Source organism: Chiloscyllium plagiosum, chromosome 30 (assembly GCF_004010195.1).
Source record: "Chiloscyllium plagiosum isolate BGI_BamShark_2017 chromosome 30, ASM401019v2, whole genome shotgun sequence".
Classification (NCBI taxonomy): Eukaryota; Metazoa; Chordata; class Chondrichthyes; order Orectolobiformes; family Hemiscylliidae; genus Chiloscyllium; species Chiloscyllium plagiosum.
Genome location: NC_057739.1, coordinates 47018433 through 47030085, shown reverse-complemented (window position 1 = coordinate 47030085; position 11653 = coordinate 47018433). Strand labels below are relative to the sequence as shown.

The following is an 11653-nucleotide window of genomic DNA, read 5'->3' as shown; positions in this document are numbered from 1 at the left end:
CTGTTTTGCTGGGGAATAGCCACAGGACACTTCTACACAGCCCTCCTAATCCTCTTGTTTTGCATGGTGGTCACCTGATCCCTTCCTGCCTGTGGAGTCTTAGCCTGTCATATGATCACCTCTCCATATGAATTATTCATGACACTTTCTGCTTTGTGGAGGCTCCACCATCCCTAGCCCCTCTGATCCAGCTCTGAAACCCAGGTTTTCAGGAGCTGCAGCTCCAGTTACTACCTATACACATACTGGCCCCAGGTGCTGGAAATGTTCCCAGCTTGATTTACCCCTTTTAAATTAAATCTTTTGGAAGATGCTTAATATAAAATAATACCAACAAATGTAGGGCCCTTACTCCCTGATCCTCATTACAATAGAATACAATCTTTACAAACTATAAACCCCAAAAATGCCAAAAGCACCTCTTTCCTTTGTACTAAATTCCCACTGTGTTCCAAATTTCCAGACAGTTGCTCACTCCTGACTGATAATGGCCATCTATCAGTTCCTTTCATAAAAATAGAATGAGCTGAGATGACTCACATAAGTTAAGCTTCAATAGTAATCAACATATATTAAGGCCCTATTCAGGTTTCTGACGATTGACTGTTAACTGCCTCTCAGTTAGTTGAGTCAGCTACCTTAATAATCTTTTAACTAGACTGCTGAACTTTAGAAAAAAATAAGATTTATCAGTTCATTCCCAACCGTTCTCCGAATTCCCAGAAACACACATTCCCATTGGCTTTCTCACTCAGGATATACTCTCTCATACACAAAGTTTATGAGGATCTAGTGAGCTGGATTAATTGGATAGTTCTACAAAGACCTGTCACAGGTGCAATGACCAAACAACTTTCTGTCTCACATAATTCTAGGATCATTCTTAAAATCTGTGACAGTTTAGAGGTTGAATTATCACATGGATTTAGCAGTTGTTCAAGGATTAGAAACAATAGCAAATGTTTTGATATTTGCTTCTTCTCTAGTCCATTTCCCAAAGGGCCTGGAGAATCCGCAGCTGTTGGGTTTCAGTGACGTGTTGGAAAGGGCTGGATACTGGACTTTTAAACTTTAAAGTCCACTCAGCAGCTGTCTTACAACATTCAGCAACTAACAGGATACGGTATGTTTTAGTTCAAAGGTCTGAATCAATTTTGTGAAGTATACTTATTCTTAATTCCTGTTTTTCTTGGGACATTTAGATGGGAGCTGCAATTGCCAAACTTTTTCTTCCAACCCTCAGCAGCCTGATCTTCCTTCCTGCCATCGCCATTGCAGCCAAGCGGAGATTCCACATGGAAGCCATGATATACTTCTTCACAATGTTTTTCATAGCGGTAAGAGGATATTTTTGACAATCTATATTTACTTGTCAGGCTATCACAAATGACTGCAACCATCTACCACCATAAGCCGCGTAGTACCAACAGATTACCCTATTCCTTTTACCTGGCATGAAAACAAACAGCGGTGGTGAGACGAGGCAAGTACTTACTCTATCTCTGCTGATTCTTCTGAAGATCTCCTTTTGTTTTATGAAAATGATCTATCCTCCCCTAAGAAGATTTAGCTACTTCATTCTATTTATTTTCATGTGTAGTTGATTAAAACATTTTTCTTTCTTCTAGTTTTTTCATGCTTGTGAAGGGCCTGGCCTGACAGTTTTGTGTATCATGCGTCATGACATACTGCAGTATTTCAGTGTTTATGGCACTGCCCTATCCATGTGGGTCACTTTAATAGGTGAGAAACAGTTTAATCCAGTTTTCTCTTATTGAAGCTCAGATGATGAAAGTAAACTTCTTGATGTGTTAATTACAGCAGAGCCTCAGGAGAATCATAGAATTAATCACACAGCTATGACCAACAGTGATCTTATTCCACTATTACCTGTAGCTCAAAATGGAACAAACATTGAAACAAGAAAATCCTAACCCAGCAGTCAGAAACAGATATTTGAACATGGGTGTAATAATCTTTCTTTACAGGGGGTTTGAGTGTAAATGTGGCAAATGTTCCTTCTGGAATCTGAGTATATATCTAATGAATGTTTCTAAAAGTGAGCCTGAGTTCACATTCAGATATGGTGAATGTTCCTGAGGACTGTGTGTGTGGGCATGATAAACATATGGAAGTCTGTGAGTACATATTGGGAATATTCCTGAGGGAATCTGTGGGTAGCTATGATAAATGTTCTGTGACAAAAGTCTGTCTACCATGGTGAATGTTTCAGAGGGAGTTACTTTAATTCAATGGGATGTGGGTGTAACTAATTGAGCCAGCATTTATTGCCCACCCCTAAATGCCTTTGAGAAAGTGGTGAAAAGCTGCCTTTTTGGATCACTGCAGTCAGTGTGTTGTTGATGCACCTATTATGCTATTAAAAAGGGAGTTCCAGGATTTCAACACAGTGACACTGAAGCAACAGCAATATATTTCCACATCAGGGTGGTGTGTCACTTAGAGGGGAGCTTTCAGTTGGTTGAGTTCCTGTGCATCTGCTGTCTTTATCCTTCAAGGTTGTAGAAGTCACAGGTTTGGAAGGAGTTGTTGGAAGATCCTTGGAGAGTTGCTACATTTTATCTTCTAGATGTTATCTGATTCCAAACCCCTCCCATTTGTTGGTATTTAAACTGATTCCCCTGCCATCTCTGGCAGTGATTTTCACACTCACAGCACCCCTTGTCATGGCCAGCCATCTAACTCAATGTTACTGAATAATTTCAATAGTTTGGTCTGCACAGCTCCCCATGCCGGACCTTTAATCTAATTCAGGTTTCTAGAACAATGTTCTGCTGTGGTCTGTGCATCTCTCCAAGCTGGGTGGATTACCGTTTCAGTCCTACAGATCAATGCCCTGGTGTGGTCTGCACAGCTCCCCACACTGGACAGATATCTAGTTTGGGTTTACAGACCAGTGCTGTGAAGTGGCTTGCACAATGTTCCACTCTGGATGGATTGTCGTGTTGTATTGAGCGATACACTAGCCTGGTTTATGCAGTTCTCCGTGCTGAACAGATATCTTCTGTGGATTTATAGTGTCTAGGCTGGTTATGTGAGGTGGATTGAGAATGTGATATCACCATCAAGAATGTGGTGCTAGAAAAGCACAGCAGCTCAGGCAGCATCTGACTGGCAGGAGAATTGATGTTTTGGGCATAAGCCCTGATGAAGAGGATTGATGTTTTGGGCATAAGCCCTCATGCTGCCTAATCTGAACTCTGATCTCCAGCATCTGCAGTCCTCACTTTCTCCCAACATGATATAACTGAAAATTTCAGCTGATCTTGCAATGCCTTTATTTTATGTTCTCATTCTTGGGTTTGGACTCTCCAATCTCTCACTCCATTAGTTTTGCAGTGGGACCATGTACAGTTTATCATGATGGTGTAAAAGCAAATTACTGCAGATGCTGGAATCTAAAGGCTCAGCTAGATTCGGAACGTCAGCTCTTTTCTCTCCTTACAGACGCTGCCAGACTGCTGAGATTTTCTAGCATTTTCTCTTTTGGTTATCATTGGTGAATACCCACTGTCCTGGCAGAAGCCACAGCCTCTTCATTCAGAAGCAGTCTGCCATTCCCATTGTCTTCGCGTCTCCATGTAGAAAGAAAGGATGGCCTCTTGGATAAAGACCGTACCCTCGATAAATGGCTCAAAACATCCTCCCCTTCACCACATCAAAATATCCCATGTATACTGAGAGCAATGGGGACACTGAGAACATCAGGGAGATGGAGCAACTCTTCTGATGTCTGAACGGGTCAGAGTGAACTCTCCAGTATTACTAAATCCTGTAATCTCTCTCCATTTCAGTAATATACTGCATTTATTCTTCCTTAAATATTCATAGAACCACAGTTAAGCACTTTAAATTCCATCTGCCAAATTGTTGTCCATTGCTTATCCAATTACAGTTCCTTGATACATCCACTTGATAACTTAGTTTCCTGCCTATCTTAGCATTATTGACATATTTGGTTAGAATGCATTTGTACTTTATCTAAGTTGTTGATATAGGTTGCAATTAGTTAAGGATCCAGTACTGGTCATTGTGTTAGTGCAATCAGTATTTTCTCTTAAACTGATAAAGACTCATTTATCCCTGCTTTCAGTTCAGTAACAGGCCTCCCTGTATTCCTGTGTAGCATAAAATCATAGAATTAATGTGTGGAAACAGGCACTTTGGCCCAACAAGTCCACACTGACCCTCCAAAGAGTATCCCACCCAAAGCCATTCCCCAATACTCTACATTTACCCCTGATTAATGTACCTAACCTACACATCCCAGAACATTCTGAGCAAATCAGCATGGCCAATTCACCTAGCCTGCACATCTTTGGATTGTGGGAGGAAACCGGGGAACCCAGAGGAAACCCACGCAGACACGGAGAGAATGTGCAAACTCCACACAGACAGTCGCCCGAGGCTGGATTGTACCGGATCCCTGATGCTGTGAGGCTACAGTGCTAACCACTGACCCACCAAGCCGCCCCCAACAGCTTTGAAAGACTGAATACTCCCTTCCATTTCCTGCGTAACAGGCATGAGAGATTAAAATATCTGTTCCAATTGCTGAGTAACAGGCCCATATGACTGAATGGCCTCCTTCTGTTCCTGTTTAAAACTCTTGATGGGCTGAATAGACTGCTTCAATATAGGTGTAGTTGTGAATGATGCTGAACATATTGGAATTATCAGTGACGAGCCCACTTCTGATTTTATGATGGAAGGAAGGCCATTGATGCTGCAGCTGCTGATGGCCCACATTGCCTCATGAATACCCAGTTTCGATTTGCTCAGTCCTTTAGAAATTTGTCCTGCTTTGCATGAGGTGGTGTCACATAACACAGTGTGTGGTATCTTTAATATGAGGCTGAGACTTTAGCTCTGCCAGTATTGTGTGCTGGGTGCTCCTACAGATACTGTTAGGGACAGATACATCTGTGCGAAAGTGACAAGTAGTTTAGTGAGAATGTTTCCTGCTTGTTGGTTCGCTCATCACTTCCCACAGTCTCAAAACGCGTGGTGTTGGAAAAACACAGAGAATGAGGCAGTATCTGAGGAGTAGGAGAGTCGACATTTCAGGCATAAGCCCTTTTTCAGGAATGCCTGGCTGCTGTGTATTTGAAGTCTCACCCTTCTCAGTCAGTGATAGGCCTGTGGAGACACTCTTGGTGATGGACATTGAAGTACCACACCCAGCGTACGTTCTATGTTCTTGTCACCCTCAGTGCTACCTCCAATTTGTTTTCAACATTGAGGGGAACTGAATTATCACCAAGGGATGGTCTGGAGGGCAATAGATGTCCATCATCAGGTTATGTCTTTGACCATTTTTGACCTGTTACCATGAGATTTCTCAGGTTCTGGAACCAATGTCGGGGATTTCCAAGATAACTGGACTGTATACCACAGTGCCATCATCACTGGTGGGTCTATCCTGCCGGTGGGTTAGATGTACCCAGGGATGGTGATGGTGCTTCATGAAACGTTATCCATTATGTATGAAATCAAATGATCAAGGTATTGATTTAGTCTTGTCATCTTTGAATGCAAAGTGCCTGTTGAGTCGAGTTTGGGGAGGCATTTCCACCATGGGGCTGACTGGATTTCACCAAACTCACCACATTAATTAGTATTTCAACCTCACAGCAAGAATAACCAGCATCCCAGGAACCAGTGCCATCTTTGAAAGGCCATAGTGCACCTGGACAAGCACAGTCCATGCAGTCCCACCTTGCACAGCCTCTGATATTGAGCTTGCACGTGGCAGGCAGGGGGGAGATTGCTATCCTCCCCAAACCTGGCTGTGGACATGGGCATGGAGGTCCTCCTAGCTGAGAAGGTTCAAAAGCAGGAAGTCTGCTTGCCCCAGGACCAGGAGAGGAGGCCATGACACCAGACCATCCCAGCCAGCTCTAAAGTTGCCGCTTGCCAGGTTAGAGCAGTCTCAGCCATCTGGAGGAATATACAACATTGTAGGGAGATTATTGTCCTTCTCCACTCCGCCAGTGTAAGGGGACACCCAGTCAGAATCTCACCATTCCCATTGAGAAGAATGAACAAGAGCTAGTGAGATTATTTTAATATCAAGTTAGGCCTCATGAAACATCTTGCCACATCTATTGTTAATCTTGCTACAGCACACATTGTTCAGATTACACAGAAACAGTTTGGCTGGATCTTAGAAACCGCAGGGAGAAGTACATACTGATGAGAATTGTATATCGAAATCAAAACTGCAGGAATATTTTGTGCATGTTATAAACAATAAATTAGATATGCAAGTAGACATTGCTGGTGAGACTCAGCGGGTCTGGTAGCATCTGTAGGAAGAAAGCAGCGATAACATTTCAAATCTGGGGATTCTTCTTCAGAACAGTTTTTGTTTCAGATCTGCAGCCTCTGCAGTTCTTTGTTTTCATTTAAATATGCAAATATTGTGCATACTGCAGTATTAATGAACAAACTGATCTGGGAAAGAGGGAAAGGGGTGAGCGCAGAACTATAGGAAATGCGTCAGTTACAGCTGAAGGCCCTGAGCATCAGAATTTGCAGGGAGGTGGAATTCTTGGGTGAGGGCAAAGGAGGTTATGTCAGAGGCAACCCACTGAAATTTGGCATCATGTGAACAGATGTGACTGATTCAGAGAAATGGGAGAATTCAGTCACTCTGATGATTATTGAGGTGGCACAGTAGATCAGTGGTTAGCATTGCTGCATCACCAGGGACCCAGGTTCATTTCCATCCTCAGGTGATTGTGTAGTTTGCACATTCTCCCTGTGTCTGCGTGGGTTTCCTCCGGGTGCTCTGATTTCCTCTCATACTCCAAAAAGTAGGTGAATTGCCCGCAGTATCCAGGGATGTGTAGGCTAGGTGGATTATATGCAGGAAATGCTGGGCTAAGGGACAGGGTATGGATGTGTCTGGTGGACTTGATGGGCTGAATGGCCTGTTTCCACACTGAAGGGCTTCTATAATTTCTGTCACTATGTGTTGGTGATAGAGGGAGCAAATTCAGAAGGTTGTGGATAGGGTGCCAATCAAGTGGCCTGTTTTCCTTTCATGAGCATCTTCAGTGCTGTTGAAACTGCACAAAGTCAGCTAAGTGGAAAATATTTCTTCACACTCCTGACTTGTGCCTTGTAGGTGGTGGACAGGCATTGGCATATAGTGAATGTTTCTCAATGTTTATTTCCATAATATTGTTACAGTGTCACTAGACATGTCCCCAAATGTTTAATTTTGAAGTTGACTACTGAGTATTTCAAGTTGTTCAAGTTTATGCTTATATTTAACATTTTAGGCATCTGACAGCTATGAGAGGCACTGGATCATAGAGTGGTGACAGTATAGTAAATGACTGTTAATATCTTTGCTGACTCTGAAGTAGCAGTTCATCCAGGGCCAATTTCCTGCCTTCAACCTGTAGCCATGCACATTCCTCCTTTTCAGTTAATAATCCAGTTACCTCTTGAATGTCTTGATTCACCCAAGAAAAGTCCACTGCACTGTCAGACAGTGCCTTCCAGATCCAAATTACTCACTGCAAAAAAGAGAATTTCCTCATGTTTCAATCGTTTCTTTTGCCAATTATGTAAGAATATAAGAAATAGGAGCAAGAGTAGGCCATCTAGCCCATTGAACCTCCTCCCCCATTCAATAAGATATGGCTGATCTTTTCATGGCCTCAGCTCCACTCACCTGCCTGCTTGCCATAACCCTTAATTCCTTTACTGTTCAAAGATCTATCTATCTTTGCCTTAAAACTTTCAATAAGGCAGCCTCAACTGATTCAGTGGGCAGGGAATTCCACAGATTCACAACCCTTTGGGTGACGAAGTTCCTTCTCAACTCAGTCCTAAATCTGCTCCCCCTTATTTTGAGGCTATGCCCCTAGTTCTAGTTTCACCCACCAGTGGAAACAAACACCCTTCTTCTATCTATTCCATTCATAATTTTATATGTTTCTATAAGATCCCCCCTCATTCTTCTAAGTTCCAATGAGCATAGTCCCAGTCTACTCAATCGTTCCTTATAAGCCAACCCTCTCAATCCTGGAATCAACCTACTGAACCTCCTCTGCACCCCCTCTAGTGCTATTACATCCTTTCTTGAGTAAAGAGATCGAAATTGTACATTGTACTCCAAGTGTGGCCTCACCAGCATCCTATACAGCTGCGGCATAACCTTCCTATTTTTAAATTCCATCACTCTAGCAATGAAGGACAATATACTATTTGCCTTCTTAATTATCTGCTGCACCTGCAAAGCAACTTTTTGTGATTCATGCACATGGACATCCAGGTCCCTCTGCAGAGTAGCATGCTGCAATTTTTTACTATTTAAATAAAAGTCCATTTTGTTGTTATTCCTACCAAAATGGATCACCTCACATTTACCAACATTGTACTCCATTTGTCATACCCTTGCCCATTCACTTAACCTATCTATATCCCTCTGCAGACTTTTAGTGTCCTCTGTCTACTACTGGTTTTGTGTCATCTGCAAACTACACATTACCTGAAATCTGTTGTCTCTGCTTCTTAACCCTACCACCAATGGAAACAATTTTATCTACTCTTCATGATTTTCAATATCTCTATTAATTCTCCTCTCAACTTCTCCTAGGATAACAGTCCCAGTATCTCCAATCTATCTATGTAAATGAAGTTGCTCATCCCTAGAAACATGCTTGTGAATCTTTTCTGCACCCTCTCTAATGCCTTCACAGCCTTCCTTTGTATTCTGTGCCCTCCTTTATAGAATACAGAATCCCATAAGCTTTTTTAAATAAGTTCTCAATCTGTCCTGCTACCTTCTATAATCATTGGAGTCCCTTGGCTTCTGAACCATCTTTAAAATTGTATCCTTTACTTTATACTGTTTCTCTATATACTTTTCACTATACTCATGTCTTATCATTGAAACTGATTGACATTTAGTCAGCAAGAAACTATCAAAGTTGTCACTTATAGAACAAACATAGAAAATAGGAGCAAATCATTCAGCCATTCAAGCCTGCTCAGCCATTCAACGTGATCACGACTGATCATTCAACTCAATATCCTGTTCCCGCATTCTCCTCATACCTTTTGAACCCTTTAGAGCTAAGACTATTTCTAATTCCTTTTTGAAACATTCAACATTTTGGCCGCAAACACTTTCTGATGCAGAGAATTCCACAGGCTTGCCACAATCTGGGTGAAGAAATGTCTCCTCATCTTAGTCCTAAATGGGCTAGCTCATATCTTTAAATTGTGACCCCTGGTTCTGGGCTCCCCTATCATCAGAAACATCTTTCCTATGTTTACCCTGTCTAATCCTGTTAAATATTTAGAGGTTTCTACAAGACCGTCTCCTCATTCTTCCAAACTCCACTTTACTCACATAGTCTGACACTCTTGATCACCTGCAGAGATCTATCATTTGGCCTGATGACACTCCAATTACACCATTTATATGATCTTTTGATCATACTGATTATGAAGTCTGTGCCTGAGTGCTCTCTTCACTTCACCTGATGAAGGGGCAGTGTTCCAAAAGCTTGTGATTTCAAATAAATCTGTTGGACTATAAGCTGGTGCTGTATGATTTTTGACCATGTCTACTCATGTTCAACACTGCACCTCCACATCATTCTAAACTCCAGTGATTACAGTCCTAACTGTTCAAGTTTCTCTTAATTTGTCAGTCCTGCAATCCCTCAAATTAGTTTGGTAAACCTTTGTTACACTCCATCCATAACCAGAATATCCTTTCTCAGACAAATAGACTAAAACTGTATACAATATACCAGGTGTGGCCTCCCCAAGGCCCTATACAATTGTAGCAAGACGTCCCAGAACCTGTACTCAAATCCTTTCATTATGAAGGCCAACCTACCATTACCTTCTTTACTACCAGCAACAGATGCAAGGTTACTTTTAGTGATTGGTGTACAAGGACACCCAGATTTCCTCTCCTTTTCCCAATCTAGCCATTAAGATAATAACCTGCCTACTTATTTCTCTTAGCAAAGTGGATAACTTCACATTTATCCAAATTGTTCTACATCTGCCATGCATTTTCTCACTCACTCAACTTGTCCAAATCACATGAAACATCTCTGCATCCTCCTGACAGGTCACCCTCCAAACCAGCTTTGTGTCATCTTCAAACTTGGAGATATTACATTTAGTTCCCTCATCTAGATCATTAATATAAGTTGTGAATAGCTGGAATCCAAGCACTGATCTCTGTGGACACCACTAATCACTGCCTGCCATTCTGAAAAGGACACGTTTATTCCTACCCTTTGTTTCCTGTCTGCCAACCAGTTCTCTTTCTATGTCAGCACACAACATCCAATCACATGCATTTTATTTTTAAAAACTGAAAGTACTGCGGATGCTGTAAATCAGAAACAACAATAGCAATTGTTGGAAAAGATCAGCAGAACTGGCAGCATCTGTGGAGAGAAATCAGAGTTAATGTTTCAGGTCAAGTGAAACTTCCTCAGCATTCACTCTAATTTAACGTGCTAACTTCTTATGTGGGACCTTATCAAAATTCCTCAAGTAAACCACATCCATTTGCTCTCCCTTATCAACTCTACTAATTAGATCCTCGAAAAATTCTAGCAGATTTGTCAAGCATAAGTTCCGTTTTGGAAATCCATACTCGCTGTAGTGATTGAAACCAGATCTCATTGACTATGAGATCCTTGATTGGGATTATTAACCTGGGTCTACCATGGAGCCCTGGCAGATATAAAGAGGAGATTCAGAAAGTCTACTCAGTCTAAGGACTGGCTTTGAGCTGGCTGGTCAGAGCCAATGTATTGTGCACATATAAGTAAAGGTGACTTGAGGATGGATATTTGCCTCTGTGCAGTTATTTCACTGACTTTACTGGACTCTGCCACTGTTTTCCAAGTATTCAGCTATTAAATCTTTTATAATAAATCTAGCATTTTCCCCATTACCAACATTAGGCTAACCAGTCTATAATTCTGTTTTCTCTTTTTTAAATTGTGGGATTACATTAGCTATCCTCCAATCCATAGGAATTGTTCCAGAGGCTGTAGCATCTTGAAAGATGACCATCAATGCATTTGCTATTTCTTGGCCCACTTTCTAAGTATTTTGGGATGTATGTTATCAGACCCTGGGGATTTATTGGTCTTTAATCCGATCAATTTGTCCATTTTCCTGCACTAGACACTATAGAACATAGGTAAAAATAATGACTGCAGATGCTGGAAACCAGATTCTGGATTAGTGGTGCTGGAAGAGCACAGCAGTTCAGGCAGCTCCAAGGAGCTTCGAAATAGAACAGTACAGCACTGAACAGGCCCTTCAGCCCATGATGTTGTGCCGACCATTGATCCTCATGTAAGGTAAACGTAATGTACGAACCCTCAAATTTCTGTGACCATATGCATGTCCAGCAGTCTCTTAAATATCCCCAATGACCTTGCTTCCACAACTGCTGCTGGCAACACGTTCCATGCTCTCTCAACTCTCTGCGTAAAGAACCCACCACCTCTGAAGTCCCCTCTATATTTTCCACCAAACAGCTTAAAACTATGACCCCTCGTGTTAACAATTTCTGCCCTGGGAAAACGTCTCTGGCTATCAACTCTATCTATGCATCTCATTATCTTGT

At 41.8% G+C, this 11653-nt stretch overlaps 1 protein-coding gene across 1 annotated transcript in view; it reads left to right on the top strand.

Annotated features, from left to right (window-relative positions):
* The first annotated feature begins 1048 nt into the window (after window positions 1-1048).
* mymk (myomaker, myoblast fusion factor) overlaps window positions 1049-11653 on the top strand; it is a 38850-nt gene continuing 28245 nt past the window's right edge. Inside the window, exons 1-3 of the mRNA XM_043719750.1 lie at window positions 1049-1123; window positions 1203-1337; window positions 1629-1743. Of these exons, the coding sequence (XP_043575685.1) occupies window positions 1203-1337; window positions 1629-1743 (250 nt within the window). The 5' untranslated portion in view covers window positions 1049-1123. The remainder of the gene's footprint in view (window positions 1124-1202; window positions 1338-1628; window positions 1744-11653) is intronic.